The 21,361-nt window shown below is 44.4% G+C and overlaps 1 protein-coding gene across 1 annotated transcript in view; it reads right to left on the reverse strand.

The window, feature by feature from the left end:
* The window catches only part of ATP6V1C2 (ATPase H+ transporting V1 subunit C2), a 369,892-nt gene that overhangs the window by 68,200 nt on the left and 280,331 nt on the right, over positions 1-21,361 (reverse strand). The window contains exon 9 of the mRNA XM_078647802.1: positions 2,919-3,011. Coding sequence (XP_078503928.1) covers positions 2,919-3,011 — 93 coding nt within the window. The remainder of the gene's footprint in view (positions 1-2,918; positions 3,012-21,361) is intronic.

Raw genomic sequence — 21,361 nt, forward strand, 5'->3', positions numbered from 1 at the left:
TCTATCATAGCAAGTTATCTTGGAGACTCAAAGGGTAGGAAAAAAACCTGTAAGCTCGAAAGAGCTGAGGTGAGGTCAATCCACCGGATATGGGGCGTGAGATGGCTGGCGGTCCCGACAGGAAACAAACTCGCGAGTGGTGTGCGCACGCGCGCTACTGCGAGCCATGGCCTATTGGTGTCTATTACACTCACTAAGCGCGTAATAGACACCAAAAGGCCAAGGGAGGAGCTATGTGCGCGTCTCGGGCCAATTGCTTGCAGTCTTTTACAATATGACGCACGCATAGGGGCCAATGGGGGAGCTGAAAAGGAAACGCACACGCACGAACATGTGTGATTCCTAAGTCAGCTCACATTCCCCGTTTTTCACCTCCAAAATGCCTCGCGCTGCGCGAGCACTGCTGCGCAGAGCACCGCTAGGAGCGAGACCTAAAAAACGAGGAGAAATGAAAACATTTCTCCTCATTGCCCTCGCTATGCCACCCCTACGGTGGTGTAGCATACTGACATATTTCCAGGTTTACGAATCCTCGGAAACCGGAAATGTGTTGTGTTCCATGGGTGTTGTGTAGGAACACCCAAAGCAACACCCCCGGGACGCCCCTTTCATGCAAAGTGCTGTGTTTAAAGGGGCCGTATTTCCAAGGGCAGGAAAAGCCACATAGGGCGGCTTTTCCAGTCCTTGTAAATATGGGGCAGAGAAATGTGTTGCCAGAGCGTCACAAAAAGTGACGTACTGCCAGCGCAAGGGGCTTGTAAAGCTGCCCCTAAGTTTTCATTTCCCTGTCATCTATTGTCCAATGACGATTATGTGATTTATACCTCTGGTTTGTTAAGGGAATTCCTTACTAATAACAAAGGTACAGTGACACCCTCCATTGTCTGGGATACCATGAAAGCATATATCCGTGGTATTACATTACTGTATATCATTAAATAAAACTGAGCTCCTTAGGATGTTCTTCGTGATTTGCGGCACAAAATTCTACAACTCAAAATTTCTCATGCCCAGAAATTGTTCGAGGTGGCATTTATAAGCAGGTTATCTTTTTACAACAAATTGAAAAACGGTTAGTGATAAAGTGGGAGCTAAAAGAGCAGATCGCAGCTAAGTATGCCACGAATAAAGCTCTGCAATACAAATACGGTGACAGGGTCGATTGAGATTAAGCTTATCAAATCTCAGATAGGTAGTCTAAAAGTATGATACAGTGTATCAAAGGCATGGATGATATTTCTCATACGAACCCTGATTCTATTATACTCCATTATCAAGAAGTTCTCTTTGTTCTATCAGGATCTATACTTACAGCCTTATGCAGATTGCCTATCGGAGATCACAACATACATACAGAAGTGTAGGTTGCCCCACTTAAAGGATGATCAGGGTAGCGAGCTAAAAGCTCAGGGGCATATTACCAACGATTAGCGATATTTATCGCTAACTAGGCTTAGCAACAAATTTTTTATCGCTAAGCATCGCCGGAAATTATCGCTGAGATAACGTGCTATTAGCAACATTTATCTCCAAAGCGATACATTTTCCGGCGATAGCGTGAATATCGCTGAGAATACAGCGTTATTCACGCATTAGCGACAAAATGCTCATGGCCATGTTATCCACCTCCCATTAGATAACATGGCTAAGAACTGGTCAGAGCAGGCGTTAGTTTTTGGCGATAGCGGAAACATTTCCATCGCTACGCCTGCCTTGCTAATAGGCGATAGCGATGTTAGCGACTGCTTTCAGTCGCTAACAGGTTGGGTACGCCCACTTTGCATGTCATTAGCGATAAATATCGCTGACATGCAAAGCGGGACCCAAACCGCTCGCTATCGCCTAAAGCTGTCGCTAACTGCTGTTAGCGACAGCTTACTAATAGAGCGATAGAATTATCGCCGCTTAGCGGCCGAAAACGGCTAATATGCGTTATAGAATTCCAATAGAAGCCCAGGTTAGATGAGCAGGACATCTAACCAGGGCTTCCATTGGAATTCTATAACGCATAATAGCAAGCCCATTATCGCCGTTTTAGTGGCAGTTTCCTGCCGCTAAAATGGCGATAATTTTAACGAGGTTCTTGCTAATATGCCCCTAGGTCTTAATGGATTCAGGGTAAGGAAAGACATATAGGATTAGGATCCTATTCAAGAGCTTTCACAATTCCCAGTGTATTAGAGGCTGTGAGCCCTGCAGCAGGGCTGCACTTTTCATAGCTCTTCTAATTAAGAATACGGGGGCATATTATCAACCAATAGCGATATTTATCGCTAAGTAGGGTTAGCGGCAATTTTTTTATTGCCACGCATCACGGGATTTCATCGCTGAGATAATGTGCTATTAGCAACGTTTATCTCAAAAGCGATAAAATTCCCGGCGATAGCGACAAAATACGTGAATATCGCTGAGAATACAGCGATTTTCACGCATTATCGCTAACAGGGTCTTAGCCATTATATCCACCTCCCATTGAAATAATGGCTAAGAACTGGTCTGAGCAGGTGTTAGTTTTTGGAGATATTCGCGCTTAGCGCAAATATTTCCATCGCGACGCCTGTGTTGGTAATAGGCGATAGCGATGTTAGCGACTGCTTTCAGTCGCTAACAGGTTGGGTACGCCCACTTTGCATGTCATTACCGATAAATATCGCTGACATGCAAAGCGGGCCCCAAACCGCTCGCTATCGCCTACAAGCTGTCGCTAACTGCTGTTAGCGACAGCTTGCTAATAGGGCGATAGTATTATCGCCGCTTAGCGGCCGTTTCGGCAAAAATTGCCTATCGCCCCCCTTGATAATATGCCCCACGATTAGAAGTTTTGGGAGGACCGTCTGATTTTCCACAAAGCGGTTATGCAATGTTATGAAAGCCGTCAGCCTATAGAGATGCACTAAAAAAAGACTGCATTTACATACTTGTTTTGTCTTGCTTTGTTTTTGAAATCCTCCATCACTTTTCTGAACAGAGTTACAGTGAACAGCCCCGCTTCTGCATCTTCCACAATCATTCTGCAGAAATAAAAAAGTTTCATTGTACAGATTTAAAACTTGGATTTTCTTTTACAATTTTAAATAGGAATGACAACACATACTATGCATTTGCTCAAACTTATGCAGTGGGGTATACAGCGTCAGCCAACTTCATTCTCTCTCAACTTTCAATTCGAAGGTGGGCTAAAAAGATAGCAATTGTTCACTGTGCAAGTGCATAGCAGCATAATGTCAGTGGTACACAAGTATATAGCAATGGCTTCCTTCATGGCCTTTGGATGAACAATGGGCTTCAGACAATCCAAGGAAGTGGGAGAGTGAGATGTGATTATAAAGGAAGCTCACTGAGCACACAACATAGGTCGAGACCATGAAGCGCAGATCCCAGAGACTAGATGCCGGAAGCAATCAACAGCAGGTAGTTCTCACAGAACGCAGGAAGGTGACAATGTACATAGGATAAAATCATACTAGAAAGGATCACTCCCTCAAGATCTGGAGACTATTTGGGGCTTATTCATGAGCCCTTTGCACCACCATTGCATCACATCTGTGACGCACCAGCAGCGTAAAAAATGCACCACGTTGCTCCATATTTACAAAGTGATGCATCTAAGCAGATGCGTCCCTTTGAAAAACCCTGCGCTATATTATACCTGCATCTGGTATAATGTATGCAAGGTGGGCATTTCCCCATTTAAAAAAAAAGGGTCACAGACTACGCACTACGCCAATTCTAGGACGCCACTGCGTCAAAATCTTACGCCTGCCTCACAGCAGGCATAAGACTGATGCAGGCTCCTTTAACATGGGACTTACCCATGTATAATGACACATTGCTGCACTTTTGCAACACACTCCAGCCTCAATACTGACCCTACAGATACGTCAGAAATACTGACGTATCTGTAAATCCTTGCGACATGGAGCGCGGTACAGTAAATACGGCACATCCATGGTGTCACAAGGAGGGCGCACTGAAAAGTGTTGCATCACTGTTTTCACGCAGCGATGCAACACTTTACATAAATTATGCCCATTATCCCCACCATAGAGTCCTTCTCTTACCTCATCAAATTCAGGCCAGTGCTAGAATGACAGACCAGCACACATGAATACTGTCTTGCCAGTATGAGTTATCAGACGTCCTTTAGCTGGTGCACATCTAGCTGGACTTCTGCACCGTCCAGTGGAGCCCAGGCCCCTTAATGGGCAATATATTATATGTAGTGCAAGACATATTCAAAATCAATTTAGGTTGCTTTTGTGGCCATATAATTTGGTTAACAAGACCGATCTGCTATCAGCATACTTGTCAGATTACAGAACTATGGGCCATATTATCAAGAAAGGGCGATACATTATCGCCAGGAAACTGCCGCTAAAGCGGCAATAATAGGCTTGATAATATGCACTTGTGACTTCCCATAGAAGCCCAGGTTCTGGTGTTAACCTGGGCTTCTATGGGAATTCACAAGGGCATATTATCAAGCCCATTATCGCTGCTTTGGCGGCAGTTTCCTGCCGATAAAAGCGGCGATAATGTATCGCCCTTTCTTGATAATATTGCCCCATGATATCTTCCGCTAGACACAAAGAGTTATCATCCATGTCACAAAATATGTATGGGTTAATACATTTTATAAAGAGGAAAAGGATCTTAACATTCCTCAACTCTAAATGCTCAGACATAGCCCTTTACAGGAGACACAACGATCCCCCATTGACGAGTGACAAACTACATAGAGACTGGGGGCCCGATTCACAGAACTAACTTAAGACAAAATCCTAAACTTACTACCATTTTCATATTCACAGAAGGCACTTACTCATTTTGTTATTCACAGAAGACACTTACTCATTTCGGTATACACAGAAGTTAGGAGTCCTAACTTTAGGACTCTTAAATGCCTTCTGTGAATACCGAAAGTCTTAAAGTTAGGATTTTTCTCAATTTAGTAGTAGTAAAGTTAGGACTCCTAACTTTAGGACTCCTAAATGCATTCTGTGAATACCGAAAGTCTTACAATTAGGAATTTTCTCAATTTAGTAGTAGTAAAGTTAGGACTCCTTACTTTAGAGCTCCTAAATGCCTGCTGTGAATACCGAAAGTCTTAAAATTAGGATTTTTCTCAATTTAGTAGTAGTAAAGTTAGGACTCCTAACTTTCGGACTCCTAAATGCCTTCTGTGGATACTGAATGTCTTAAAAATTAGGATATTTCTCAACTTTACTAATACTAAACTTAGAAAAATCCTAATTTTAAGACTTTCGGTATTCATAGAAGGCATATAGGGCCAGATGTACATAGACTTCCGTTTGTGATTTCATAATAGTGAATTTTTGCGATTCTCTGTTAGGAAATCGCAAACAGCTATTTGCAACAGTGTTGCTCCTCTCGTCCAGCCCGGAAGGGGAAGGGCCTCAAAGCACAGGCTCCCCACCCAATCTAAATGCTACTCTCATACTATACCTAACATGACAACAGTAGCAGGATTTGTCTGTGAACCCTCGTTTGCTGCACAGACAGTGCCTGGGAGCCTGTGCAACACAGCTGGGTTGGAGAAACATAAGTGCGCATGTATGCTTGGCCAGCCAAAGACGTCCGGCCAAACTGACATGTGCACTTATAAGTGCACAGAACTACTCCTCCCTGCCATACCCGGCAGTATACTCATTGCTTAGACTCCATCACAGCTCAGACAGCAATCAATTCAATGATAATAACATTGTGTTATTATAATTTTATTTATCATCTGCTGGCTCTGATCAGTAAGGCGACACTCCTGAGCTCTTGCGGCGGAACCCCCCCCTGTCAGTTGCATCTGAGTAAACAATTTAGGCAGCAAGGAAAGAATATATCCAAAGGGAATTGTTGAAGTATGGGGTCATTAAAAAAAAGAAGGCTATGATGAAAGGACATTTGCTTCGATGAGCTACAGACATGCATCACATTTTACGTTGGTATGATAGTAAGCCATTAGAATTGCCTAGGAAACTGAGGAACAAGATTGGACAATTGGGCAATGCGACACGCTGGAAAGTACCCTAATTACGGAGGTTTTCCAGTTACTGAATGCAGCTTTTCAGTTGGTAGTAACTTTAGTCAGCTCCCTTTTCTGGGAGCTGACTAAAGTTACCTCATGAAAAGATATTGGTACAAAGGAAAGAAGTGCATGCACTTCCACTCTTCTTTTCAAACTTGGCCAGATGATGGTTTGTCTACACTTGACAGCAGGGAACTCCTAGTGGTTAGGGAAGAAGGGGGCATATTACCAACAACTAACGATAATTATCGCTAGGTTGGCTTAGCGCCAATAATTTTATCGCCGTGTAGCGATGATTTTTATCGCTTAGGAGCCTTGATATTATCAATGTTTATCTCCTAAGTGATAAAAATCGGCCGAAATGCATGAATATCGCTGAAAAGTCAGCGATATTCATGCATTACCGAGCAAATGCTCTTAGCCATGTTATCCACCTCTCATTGGATAACATGGCTAAGAACTGCTCAGGGCAGGTGTTAGCTTTTGGAGATAATCTGCCCTAGTAACAGCACCAGGGAAACTAGTAGCAGTTGTCTTCCCCATAATTTCTCCTGTAAGTTCCACAACCATGGGCAAAAACCTCTGAGTCTTTGAACATCCCCACACCATATGGTAAACATTATCCTGTGTATATTGGCATCTGGTGAAGAGGTCATGTAACCCACGAAACAACATGGCTAGATTCTAGTGCGCAGGTCATTGTGCTTCAGGAGACACATTTATTGGAATCAGAGATGCTTCTATTGGCTCAGAATAATAAATGGATAGACTTTCAAGTCTCTACAACCCAGTCTATGAATATCAGAGGGGTTGCGATAATCTTTAAGAGATCAGTTAAGTCTTGTCTTATTTCAAAACTAGTGGACCCAGGTGGCAGATGGGTCATAGTGACTGTTAATATTTCTGGTACTCAGATTACTATTGTGGGATACTATGGCCCGAATCAGGATGACCCTTCTGCCCTTAAATCCATTTTTTCGCACCTATTATTGTTTCCGGAACCAGTTATTTTGGTGGCGACTTTAATATAGTCTTAGACCCCTATCTTGATAAGTCATCTAACAGTCGTGCTTTAGTCCCTTCTAAAACCAGGACTTTTTTGTTGGAGGCTATGAAGCAATTTGCTTATTTTGACATCTGGAGGTTAAGGTCAGGGCAAAAGTTAGGATTTGCATTTCGCAATTAAAAATATAGGCATCAGTCAAGGATTGATTTTATCTTGGTTACTCAGGCATTGAAAGGTATCGTTAAAAACATTTTATATCTTCCTTCTCATTTATCGGATCATTCAGCAGTTTGGCTGGAGCTGGCGGGAATGATTACTGTTTCATCTAGATCGTGGTCTTTTGATCGTTTCATATTGTTGGAAGACGAGGAGGTCTTTTCTCTAATTAAGGAGACAAAGTGGTTTATGGAAGCAAATATAGGCTCAGCCTCAATGGCTAGTGTCTGGGACGCTTATAAAGCCTTCTTAAGGGGCCAAATTACAAGTAGGGCTGTCTATAAGAACAAATTATATAGAAGTGAAATCTCCACTATTGAGGCAGAGATTGAAAAATTGCAAGCTGAATTAGACCAACTACTAAACACTTCTGTTGAAACTCGCAATGAAATACAGAATAAACTAACAAGATTAAAAGGTCAGTTAGAAACAGTCCTAAATACACGCCTACTTTGTAGGTGGGAAGCGAGTAAAATTGCCCATTTCGAGTACGGCGAAGGAGCAGGTAGGCTCCTCGCCTGGAAAGTGAAGACGGACCAAGCTCGGAATAATATCGGGGCAATTAAACAAGGCAATTCAACGTTTACCTCCGATGAAGATATTCGGAGGGCCTTTGAGTCCTTTTTTCAAGAGATATATAAAGAAAATAGCCGTACCGATCCCTCCTATATAGGGACTTGGTTAAGTAAGATCTCGTTACCTTCCTTAACGGTAGACCAGCGAGCTCACCTAGATCGGGCGATAACGCAGGAGGAAGTAAATGCGGATATTGCTAGCTGTAAAAAAGGGAAAGCAGCAGGTCCGATGGTCTCCCTTTCGAAATCTACAGGGCCATTGCTGGGGAAATTGTTCCCGTTCTGACTGTTCTATTTAATAAAGTACTTCAGGAGGAAATGCCCCCCCACCAGTTTCATGGGAAAATGCTTCAATAACCTTGATTCTCAAACCTGGCAAGGTTGCCTCTAACTGCGGGTCATATAGACCAATATCTATACTTAATGCCGACTATAAACTTTTTTCTTCAGTTTTGGCCAAAAGATTGGGGCTGGTGGCATGTGACATCTTGCACCAGGACCAGAGAGGCTTTGTGAAGGGCCAGCAACTAAGTGATTTAACATATGACTTGATTGGGGCTATTGATATTGCTTCTGCCGAATCACTCCCTCTGGCTGTTCTGACTCTGGATGCTACCAAGGCCTTCGACAGGGTCAATTGGTTGTACCTGTCAGAGGTCTTGGGTAAGTTTAATATCGGGGGACAAATTTCGTCAAGCAATAGGGTTGTTATACCAAAATCCTTCTGCTTATCTCCTGGTGAATGGCACCTTATCGGACCCTCTGGAAATCACGAGGGGTACACGCCAGGGCTGCCCTCTCTCCCCTCTCCTATTTAACTTATACATCGAACCTTTTACCCAACTATTGCGAGATGATTTTAATATCAAGCCTTTTAGGTATGGAGAGTGGGAGAGAAAGGTAGCCCTATATGCAGATGACATTTTGTTTTTTTCTTCTGATTTACTTACTACCCTCCACTTGGTTGTTAAGCTTGCCCAGGATTTCGGTGAGGTCTCTGGGTATGAGATGAATGCAAGGTCATGGCTTGGAACATGGGGGAGATTCAACCAGAAGTACAGCTTAGCCCTAGGATGAGGTATCTTGGAACTAACATCTCACAAGACATCTCTAAAATAGTTGAAATCAACCTCTCATCTGTGGCGAAGGAGTGTAGGAAACTCATGCGTGCCTGGTCATTATTACCCTTGTCTGTCTTGGGTAGAGTATCTCTGGTAAATATGTCAATCCTGCCTAGAATTACGTTTCTTTTTAATACTATTCCCCACCACTTTGAGTCTGTACCACTGCTTAAGTTACAGAGTGAAATCAATTCATTTATTTGGGCTTACCACACACCCAGGATTGCCTGGAAGAAGCTAAGGCGGCGTAGAGAAAAGGGAAACCTAGCGGCTCCGGATATTCAGTTGTATGCATGGGCTTTTCAACTTTCTCACTCACGCATGCTATTGAAAATGCCTACTAATGTTGGGGCAGGGTGTATGTCTCTAGCCAGGCTCACTAGAGCCATGTAACCACAAGAGGGTTTTTTGTTTAAAATTGGAGATTCTAAATTCTTTAAAAAAAATTAGACTAAAGGATTTACAGGGCCTAGCTAGAACTTGGACTAAGATGAGAAGTTCTGTAGCATTAGGATATTATTCTAACATGGCTCCCTTGTGGGATACACCAGGTGGCCCGGGATGGCTTAAAGATAGATTGGCCTTACCGCGGAGGGAAGCCGGGGTGGAAGTTTGGGGGGATTTGTTTGTGGAAGGAGCCTTATTTTCATGGGAATTCCTTAGGGAGAGGGTGGGTCCTGGCCTCTCTAGGTTTAAATACCTGCAGATGGCAAGTTGGGCTCAGTCGCAGTCAGTTACCCAGAGCAAATTTCCAGTTGGAGGTGGAAACCATCTAGAATCCCAGCTTACTAGCAAACCCCCCGACATAGAAGGAAGTCTCCTTCTGGTACCACTCAATATTGAAAGAGGTAGAGGGTGAATTTCAATTGGCTGGCCAACTCTGGGATGGCCCTCTTCCGGACCAGGATAATGAACAACTGTGGCTAAATTCCTGTAAAACACTCTGGGAGGTAGTTAACTGGATGTGAGTGTTTGATTGGTTCAGATGCTCCGTCCATCACCACCCCCTTTTGTACCACTTTTTTCGCCATAAGTTGACAGGGTATGCTCAGACGTGAGTCCCTTGCTCACTTTGCCACTGGATTCAAGCAAGCCGGGCTGAAGACGGCTGAAATGCCAGAAACCGGTCCTCGCTAGCTTGTTTCCGGTCCAGGGAAGGCATGGCTTGGCAGTTCGGGCTGGACTGTTCCCATGAGGCACAGGGTCAGACTGATTTGCATATGGCCATGTCTGACCTGGGGTGGCAGAGTGGGCTAAAGAACGGTGATGGATTAAACCCAGATCTGTTGACTGGGTGTGAGTGTTTGATTGGTTCAGATGCTCCGTCCATCACCACCCCCTTTTGTGCCAGGTAGTTAAACCATCCTGGCTCTGTAGAAATCATCTGTTCACCCTGCATAGGGCCTACTATTCACCTCAGAGACTCTCAAAATGTTCAAAGGGCCCTCCTGTATCTTGTATGAGGTGTGGGACGATTGCCGCATCAGACACTCATATGTTTTTTGACTGTCCTGCCCTGTCCCCCTTCTGGGACGCTATTAGTGAATCATTAACATAATTTCTCGATTGTCCCGTAAAAATGGATCTCTCGCTGGTAATATTTGGCCTGTGGGAGGGAGTTACAGGCCCTGCTAAGCACTTTCTTTTTTATGCAATCTTGCTGGCGAGAAGTGAGATTTGTAAAAAATGGAAGGACTATTCATCTCCGTTGTTCTCGGATTGGCAGTCATCAGTGCTACAACTTTCTAGGTTGGACCTTTCGAGATCAGGCAACCAAAAAAAGCGGGCCTTCTGGAACTTTTTGCAGTGAGGGTAACCTTGATTTGGTGGACGTTTTTTTTTTTCCCCCGGTCCTATGATTACGCTGCCCTGCTACTCTGCATACATCTCCGGTGAAATCAGGTGGTGCCCTGATACCAATATGTTGGCTAAATCCGGTAAGGCGGCCCCCCATTCGTTCCTAATTTGAGCCTTTATGAGTATCTTATAACACTGGTAGGCAAGAGCTATAACCTCCAGGTGCCTACATATCCAGTAAACTGAGACGGTGTGTAGCTATCTCTAAGGTAAACTGGAATTAGTTGGGTGGAAAATGAGGACAAAAAAAAAAACATGGGTATTTTCTGAGGCGACAAATCTGTCTGGTGTAAATATGTTTATCTGGGTTTATTTAAACCAGAAGGTTCCCCGTAACAACTTTGGATAGCCTAATATACCGGTCCATGCACCATCGATAATCTCTCTCCTATGCATATTTCCCAACAAACCTTTACTGAGGGTACCTTGAGGTAGAAAGCAGGCTCCATTGCTCCATATAGCATGTCTACAATTACCTAGTGAGAATTCTAATGACTACCTCAGATTTGCATGCCTAAGTCTCTTCCACCACCCATGTTCGCCTCGCAGCTTGCACCAAGGTGGCCTACGCCGTGAATTGCCTTCTCCAAGATACCAGTATCATCCCATGGGCCCTCATAAGGGCACATTGAGATTGCCTAATATAGGCTGCCCACAACCTGATTCCCAGCCTCTGTCCATCCCAGTTCCCTGAATCCCAGTAACACTACAGTGGGATCTACAGTGCATAAATCATCCCGCTATCAGATCTACTTACATATTTTTGCCAGAAATGAATAGATACATGGACGGCCTTGTGGTAATACCTCATTCCCTTCATGTTCCCAGCAGTAACTTCAAAACTCCCCCTCACAAAAACTGGCTCTGATCTCTAAACTGTTCCCCTCTTCCTGCAATTCATCGCATTTTCCCGATCAACTGCGCTGCACAGCAGTATACCTGTAGGTTTGGCATTCCCATACCACCCTCTTATAGAGGCTTACATAGTCATTGCCATGGCCAATCTTTTCCTTTTACTCATCCAAATTAAGGTCTATATTTATCAAGGTTTTGCGTCTCCCTTGCACGATGCAAGGATGACACAAAACCTATATACCCCAATTGCATCACAGGCCAGGATAGATACGATCATTTTCGGAGCTTTTATCCAACACCTGAGGCCATGCCCTCTGAGGAGCTTGAAACTCCCTCAGGACCCTATAGCGATGAAGAGCTCTTCGACTGGCCGAGATAGAGGTCGCTATAGGTAGAGTAGTGCCTTCCAAAGCAGCAGGACCAGACGGCTTGCCAGGCGGTTTATTTCTTGCAGACACCCCGAATTGGGCACGTTATATTCTACTTTTAGCAAATGCCATAGCCAGTGGGGCTCCTGTCCCCGGGTCCTGGAAAGGCACAGAGGTGGTCCCGATTTATGAAAAAGGCGCCAGAGATGACCCCTCAAACTACAGGCCCATTAGCTTAATCGATGCTCTGCAGAAGGTCTTTGGTAGAGTCCTCCTGCAAATGATTCAGCTATGGGCAGAGGATGCTGCTATCCTTTCACAGTATCAGGCTGGCTTTAGCCCAAGGATAGGAACAATTGACCAGGTGTTTTGTTTGTTACTTATCTACTGGAAAGTGGTGGTGCAGTCTTTACCTGCATTTATTGACCTATAAACTGCCTTTGACCTGGTCCCCAGGAGCAAACTGTGGCTGTCACTATATGGGTATCCCCCCATTCATCCTCACCCTGCTGGTCCGCCTGCATGAGGGAAATTATGCCCAGGTTTGATGGGGGGCACAGGGACAATTGACAGATGCATCCCAGTCAACAGGGGAGTGTGACAGGGTTGTGTCTTGGCTCCCACCCTATTCTCTCTCTACATGAACGGGGTGGTCAGCTTTCGGCAAGAAGATTAAGCAGACACACCAATCCTGGGGGGATGACAAGGTACCAACCCTATTGTTCACTGATGACACCTTGCTGATGTACAAGACCCCAGCTGGGTTGCAGTGTCTACTCAACAGGTTCCACCTCATTTGCGATGACCGGGGTTGGGTATTAACACCTTAAAAAACAGATTCATGGCCTTCAACCTCCCCCTAAGTCCTACAGAAGCAACCGTTCACTAGGTGGGATAACTTTGGAAAGGGTGGGTGCCTTTGACTACCTTGGTGTCAGACTCTCTGACAAACTGTCATGGAAGCCCCACCTAGTGAAGATATTGATGGGGCACAAGCGAGTAGCTGGAGCACTTGGGAGGGAACATTGCCTCTCACACAGCAGACTGGTAGCCCCAGCCCTCCAGGTCTATGATGACAAAGCGGTTAGCACAGCATTGTACATTGCAGAGTTGTGGGGATTTGACAAGGCTTATGATCTCTGCAGTTCTGAGCACAAGTTCCTCAGGGACCTGGTAACACTGCCCCAATATGTCTCCCTCACTCCCCTAATGCTTGACATGGGTAGGCGATTGATTGGCGAAATAGCGAAGATCCGCCCACTCCTCTTTTGGGATCGCATCAGGCGAGCCCCAGAGCTCCTCCCTTATGCTGAAGCCCTTTCTGAGGTGATATGAATAGACACTGGATGTAAAAAGGCTGGATCTCCAATGTTAGGAAAATGCTGTCAGTTTTGGGGTTCCAAGCATACTGGGACAGGCAGGAACCACCCACGAAAGAAGAGTTAAAACGCCTTTACTGGGAATGGGTGGATCACCAAGAAACCTGCAAATCGAATCTAGGTAGATTAACAGCAGAAGTTTATCTCCATAAGCAGAATAGATACGTAGAGCCCTTTTAGATATTATTCAGGCCCCGCGGGACAGGGCGCTTTATATCCACTTTAGATTCGGTGCACTCCCAGTCTGTGAGACTACAGCAAAATGGCACTTATGCAATCAAACATCAAAGGCCTGCCCCTGTTGCAGGGCCCCGTTAGAAAGTGTTACCCGTGTTTTGTTTGCTTGCCCAGCTTATACCATCCCGATGGCCAAGTGGCTAAAGCCACTGTGCCCGGCAACTGGGCACACAGAACTATCGGGTTGCCCTGCGCATCCTTAGATCCAATTCCAGGCTGCTTTTTGTGTGCTGTGTGGCAAAGTTTCTAAGTCACGCATGGCTCACTAGACAGAGACTCCTGATAGGAATAGTACGGCATGCTGCTCAAATACGCTGAGACGCAATCACTGTAGGGCTCCTAGGCTGATCTTTTTAATTACAAAACCATTTGTTATGCACATGTATTTTTTTCCCTCTATTAATTCTATGTGCTCCCATCCCAAGGAAGGTAGGGACACTGGGCCAGAAGTATCAACGAACCATTTTGCGATTTCCTAATTGTGAATCACTGGGAATTGCAATTAGAAAATCGCAAAATGGACTGCATGAAAGTGTGTTTAACAATTTCTGGGATTCCTAGGGGATCGCAAATTACCTACCTCATGAATAATAATGAGGTAGGTCGCAATTTGCGATCCCCTAGGAATCGCAAAATCATGGGGAAGGTGGCCTGCTGAGGACAGCACACCACCATGTCCGTGATTGCTTTTAAATTAAAAAAATAAAAATTTTGTAAAGCAGCACGTTTTCCTTGAAGGACAATGGGATGCTTTACAAAAGAGAAAATGAAAACTTTTCCTTTCAGTTTCTAAGAGCAGGCAGTGGTCCGTGGGCCCACTGACTGCTCTTAGAAAATGAATTTACAGACATTCACAAAGGGGAAGGGGTCCCTTGGGCACCCCTTCCCATTTGGAAATTGGTTACCACCTACTTGAAGTAGGTAGTAAAATGCGAATGTTTTGCGACCGCATTTCGGTCACAAAACATTCATGCATACTGATGCGATTTGGTATTAGGAAGGGACGCCCTAAACATGCCCCTGCCTAATAGCGAATCGCAAACCCATTTTGAGATTCGGTAACAGGTTACCAAATCGCAAAATAGAGTTTGCTGCATTGGAAGAGCATTTTTTTCTGTGAATCGGCCGTTTGTGAAGGTAAAAAACGCTTGATGCATCTGACCCACTATTATTAGTAGATCTGCGGGGGTAGCAACTTGTTATCTGATCCTATCCAACACGAATTGTTATGTTGTCCCCCTCCCTATTTTTATTGTATTAATCGTATGTTTTTACTGATATGATGTGTATTAACTCTTAAACAGCTGATCTCGGTAACTGCATCTTACATCGAGGGTGCACCAGTAAACCTGGTCAGACTGCTTGTATATATAATTTTTTGCGTGTTGCCGTATGATAAGTTTAGCTTGAATTTTTCTTATAAAATGTTTCTTATTGCTTTTATGACACTTGATGTAGAAATAAAGCTTATGATGACAAAACCTATATGAGATTTACCAAGCAACGCAAGACCACCTTGGTGGCTTAATAAATCTAGAGTAACACAAGGTAGTGCAAATCACTACCTTGCGTTACTCTGCAGCAGGGAGGTGTGCCATTGGTGGAGCGTGGGTGTTCTCACACATTCAACCATACAAATTGACACATTCCCACATTTACCAACACTGGTAGACGTGAGAATGTGTCAGACTATACGCCTCCCCACCAGAGGAGCAACAAGGAGAAATATCTTTATTTCCACTCTGAGGATTACCTTTCTGCACAAAAACATTCTTGCCTACAACACAGGCACCCTTGAGCCATGGTGCAATGGTGCGTGCATTGGTGCTAGGCAGCAATTGTGTGCCAGGGCAATCAGAGAGCAGGGATGCGAAGTACAATGTTAAATAGGGCACATTCCTGCCCTCTCCCTTTCACGTAGCGCAGCACAGCGAGGTGTCTTGCTGTGTTGCATGATATATAGATAAATATACGACTCCATCCAGTAGGAGGCTGTTAATTTCTATGAAAAAATTTTTTTTAAGACAACAGGGATGACCACAAAGTAGCATGGTAATTTTGGCAAAGTTCACATTTTAGCAATAGCCACCCGTCCCATGGGTGAAAGGAGGATCCTAGTCCAAAAGGAGATGGAGTATCTAATCCCAGATACGATTTTTCTGAGGTTTCCAGTCACAAGACATTCATTGCTATGGTTGATCTGTACACTCAGATACCTGAAAGTATCCAGCTCCCATTTAAGGGAGTGTCAATGTGCATTGGGTCAGTCAGATCACAGATCGGGGAAACCAAGAACAAACAGGATTTTCCCCAATCTACCTTCAGCCCAGATTATAACTCACTCACCCAGCATTTCCATGCCTCCCTGTAGACTCCGCTAAGTCTCCCTCGGATACAGGAAAGTATCATCTGCACACAAGGAAACCATATATGAACCACCTGACAATCCAATACTCCACTCCTGGGCCTTTCCCGTAGTGCACTCCATTGCCACTGCAAACAGCAGCAGCCATGGTTATGAAAATGTATCCCTTACAGACCCTGGCCACCGGGTTCTTGTACAATAGTTGGATCCACTTAACAATATTTACTGTACCCACATTTTCTGTAGTAAAACCAACATGCACACACTCTTCCCAGGAACGGAATAAATAACACAAGGCTCTGCAAGTGGCAAGCAGTGTGCCTTGGCTCAATCTGTATGTAGCTGAGAGAACAGGCCAGGGAATCGACTGAGGTCCTGTACCTTTGAAGTGCCTTTGAAGTGAAAGAGATATTTTGTGGATTCATTCATTGTCGTGTTGTAGAGGCTGAGAGATATGGATGCCTTCCTTTACACACTATACTGAGATTGCTTTATATTATTATATCTCTCCAAGATTTTCTTATTCTAAATATATGAGTTCCAATTGTTTAGACAGGAAATCCAGGAGGCAATAGAGGAATATTTCCTTTTAAACACAGGGTCGGTGGATTCCGAAGCAGTACTGTGGGAGGGCTTTAAGGCTTATATGTGAGGTGTGTGCATATCAAAGAGCACAGGGGGGCTGAGGGATTTGCGTGGGCCCCTTACCCGCTTGGAGGCAGAACTTGGCGCGCAAGATGCCCGACAGGCGCAGGCATAGGGTCAGCACACTGATAACCATCGAGCGGCTTTGCTCTTGGACTACAGGGACACAGCCGAGAGGGAAATCCTCTTTATGGGAAAATACCATAATGCTAAGGTATACGGAGAATAGGACCGCCCTCGGAGGGTGTTAGCCCAGATGATCAGGCCCCCATATATGAAAACGTATATCACTGAGCTCCAAACAGAGACGGGGCAGCAACTCACTGATCCACTTGACATCCAGGGTGAATTCCTGACATATTTTAAGACTTAGTACACCACGAGACTAGGGCATGACCGGTCAGGCCAGGAGACTTATTTATCGGAAATTGCGTTGGTGTATCTGGAACGCTTTATGCAGGACTTTTTAGCGATTCCCATAACTGAAGACAGTATAGATGAAGCCATCACTGCCCTGAACTCCTCCACTGCCCCTGGTGTAGACGGGTTCACGGGCGAATTCTACAAGGCATACAAGGACATACTGATCCCCCAGTTGCTGGGGGTATATGCCGAAGCCTGGAAAAGACCCCCGATTATGCAGCTCCTATAGACCATTGTCCCTTTTAAATCTCGACTATAAGATACTTGCTAAGGCTCTTTCATGTTGTCTCTCCTTACTGATGGTATGTATAATTTCCCCAGCACAATCCAGTTTTGTACCACACCGCTCCACAGCCTTCAATCTCCGCAAGTTGTTTAACACCCTACATAGGATAGACCCGGAAGTCCCTGCCGCAGCGATATTACTGGACACGGAGAATGCCTTAGATTCGCTAGAGTGGCCCTTTTTCCTGTCTATAATGCAACGCATGGGGATGCCTGCCGGTTTTATTGCCACGACGGCCCTCCTATACACCCAACCCACTGCTAGGCTTCGATTAAATGGCACTCTATCAGCCCCTTTCACCTTATCATGCGACACGAGGCAGGGCTGCCCCTTGTCCCCCCTGCTCTTTATTTTATCAATGGACCCCCTGATTAGACACTTCCAGGAAAAGCACCTACACAGAGGACTACAATTTTCCACTGGGCCACTGTTAGTCTCGCTCTATGCAGATGGCACAATATTGTATGTTCGAGAACCCGGACTAAATTTGGATCCCCTTATTTAGGAAATACTTAGATTCTGTACTTTTTCCGGACTAGGCATTAACTGGCACAAGTTGGTTATTTTCTTTCTCACAGCTAGCACCTCAAAATGGGTGACTGAATTTTCACTGGAATGGGGATCAGACTCATTAAAATATCTGGGTATTCATATCCATCTTGAGGCAGACCAGATCATTCGCCGTAACTATAGAGTGGCAATTTCCAAACTAGAAGCACAAATAGATGATTGGCTAAAACTCCCACTCTCCACGGGTAGCCCTCATAAAAATGAATGTGCTGCCGAATTTTTTTTATCTTTTTCAGAACATACCGATCCCACTCACAAATCGGTTCTTCGATACTCTTCGTTCACACTTAATCAAACTGGTCTGGGGTACTAGAAAACCCAGAGTACGCTGGCAAATCATGACGCTTCCCTGCAACAGAGGAGGGTTTGGGGTCCCAGACTTGCAAATCTATTACCTGGCAGCACAATGCAGCTTTGCACAAACTTGGTACCATCCAGATGCCAGAATACCATTCCTGCGTCCCGAATCAGACTTTGTGCTTCCTGACACTTTAGCTACAGTCCTTACCTTGGGTATCCCCAGAGACGCAGTGGATATTCAACCGGTCTCAACGACTAGCTGGGCCTGGGACAAACTAGGCTGCTTATTGAACGCCTCCTCATTATACTCCTCCGCCCTACCACTCCCTATCCCAGATGGTTACCCGTTACAGACGAAAAACTTGTTATAAAGACCTGCACTAAATTTAACATCCTTAAGATGGGGAACTTTTACCCTGGTGGACACATTTTTGACCCTGAGGACGAGACCCTATTTCCTGACACCACCTTCATGGACAGATTTATCCTAATGAGACTACGATCTGCCTTGAGAGCTAAGTTCCCGGAGTATCCACTGGAACCTGCGTCCTTTCCTCCACTTACTATAGTGATTAACAGCAGTAAGGGAGTCCATCTCATGTCCCAGCTCCACAGAGCACGTGCCGACATCCTTCCAGTTAAAGATGACAAGATACGCAAAGCTTGGGAGATAGATTTGGGGAACCCAATATCGGATGAGCAGTGGTCGGCCTGCTGTGCAGTTACGAGATCTGTTTCCCTAAATATCCGACATAAATTGATACATTTCAAATTCTTACGCAGGATGTATATTACCCCGGCCAAAATGCATAGAATAGACCCCGCCAGATCGCATTGCTGTCGGCGATGCAACTCCCCGTATGCAGATTTCTCACATCTCGCCTGGACATGCCCGAAAATACACAATTACTGGGTAGGCATACACAAAACAATTAGTAGTATGATAGGATTACCGATGGAACCCCTGCCGGAGTTTGCCTTGCTGGGCTATGTTGTGCAGTTTCCCTTGAAAATTCGTAGATTTGTGGCTATATGTTTGCTGTTGGCCAAAAGAGAAGTCGCTATTTCTTGGGGCGGTAAAAGTGCACCTACAGAGAAGAATTGGCTCCACAGCCTAGCATCATGCTCCATGAAAAGTGAATTGTATGCCACTTCCAGGTCCAAGGATATTTGGGGCCTCTTTCAGACCTTTCTAGCGGCACAACAGCAAGATTCACATACCCAACAAGAACAGGGTATAGTTCAAACAGGTATAGGATAGACTGGGGCGGCTAAATTTCCTCCAGTGATGACTACACAATGTAGGTAGGATGCATATAGATATTAACTGTTGGCGCAGAACTGGAGAGGATAGAAATTGTGGTGTTGCGGGAGGGGGAAGGGGATGGACGCTTGACACGGGTTTCTTGGAAAAGCATATGATCCAGATCTCCTTGATGTGCCTGATTGAACATGTATGGAATGCGTATAGAATTGTTATACATACTGTCAGCGCTAATGTCTGTGTATCCTCGATGCAACGCTGATGTTAATTGAACGTACTAAATAAAGTTAAAAACAAATATCTACACATATATATATATGACAATCCAACTTGTCCTTGACACGCTTTCCAGCACAGACAGGTACGCAAACTTCAAAGTATTGCCGGAGTCAGACTTCTGATTTAAATGCTTTTATTTTTCCATGGTGCAAAAAGTGGTGCAAGCCTTCAGAAGCGTTTCGGACGATGTGTCCTTGCTCACTGATATATATATATATGAGTTCCGATTTGGGGAATGCTGCTATTTTGTACTTTTTGCCAACTCCTCTGGCAGATATATATGTAGGGACCCATCGCCAACAGAGTTTGGTGACCTTTGCCGGGGTTGCCTCTCCCACTATTGGACCTTGTTTTACCACACTTGTCACCCTGAAGAAGGTTGATATACAAAAATGCGCGACAGCGCTTATTTCAAGAACAGTTAGACCAGGGCATTATTACAATTGAGCCCTACTGGACATAGAAAATGTGGGCCACCCCATAGTTATAAATCACAAAGTAGTTGGAGACATCTACACTAAAGGTGATTTGTCCATCCTTTTTCCCTCTGGTCTACTGATAATGATGGTGCGGTTGATTTTATTTAAAAATGTTTTTCTTTGAATGATTGAAGTCTGGGTTGCCTGTGAATGTTTGATTGGAGTATTTTTGAGTTGTATGTGAGAGATTTTTTATGTGAGGGAGGCTCTTTGGCTTTCTGCGAATTATGGCGTTTTAGATGTGCATGTTATAGTCTCAATTTTATTTCTGTTAATGTATTTTTCATTTTTCTGTTTTGTAATGTATTATTGTTTTCTAAGCTATGACATCATATGTATATGAAAAATAAAAAATTGAAAAGAATACGGGGCATATTACCAAGAACACGCGATATATATCGCAGATAGCATTTAGCGCGAATTTATATATCGCCGGCTATCGCTGGATTACATCGCTGAGTTAGCGCGTTATCATCAACGTCTAACTCCAAGGCGATAAAAAATCCAGCGATTGCGCCGAAATACGTGATTAGCACTGGAAATCCACAAATAAAAAGTCAGCGATAGTGAAATCTTTGGTAATAAGCCAAGGTGGTCCCAGCCTGACAATCCACCTCCCATTGAAAAGATGGCTAAGTCAGGTTTCAATCAGGCATTAGGAACAAGCGATAATTGCGGTTAGCGCGACTTTTATTATCGCTACGCGGGTTTGCAGCCGCATTGATATTAGGAGGTAGTCATGTTAGCGACTGTATTCATGGTGTTTCTCGATGGCACCGCCTACTTTGCATCTCATTACTGATGTATATCGCTGAGATGCTTAGCGTTAGTATTTCGGCTATTAACATGCGCTAATTCATGTTAGTGCCGCCTTGGTGATAGGGCGATACAAATATCGCCGCTATAGCAAGAAAAAGTGCCGCTAAAGCGTCAATACTGCGCTTGATAATATGCCCCTACATTTTGTATAAAAGAAACTCATTCCTGTGTTACAAAACATCTCTACATATGATTGGTTCCTACTGTGGTGGGTTGGGGCATGATGCAACTTTTTGAGCTTGTTGATGTATAATCCTTACATTAGAATTGGATTTAT

Source organism: Lissotriton helveticus, chromosome 6, assembly GCF_964261635.1.
Source record: "Lissotriton helveticus chromosome 6, aLisHel1.1, whole genome shotgun sequence".
NCBI classification, from domain to species: domain Eukaryota; kingdom Metazoa; phylum Chordata; class Amphibia; order Caudata; family Salamandridae; genus Lissotriton; species Lissotriton helveticus.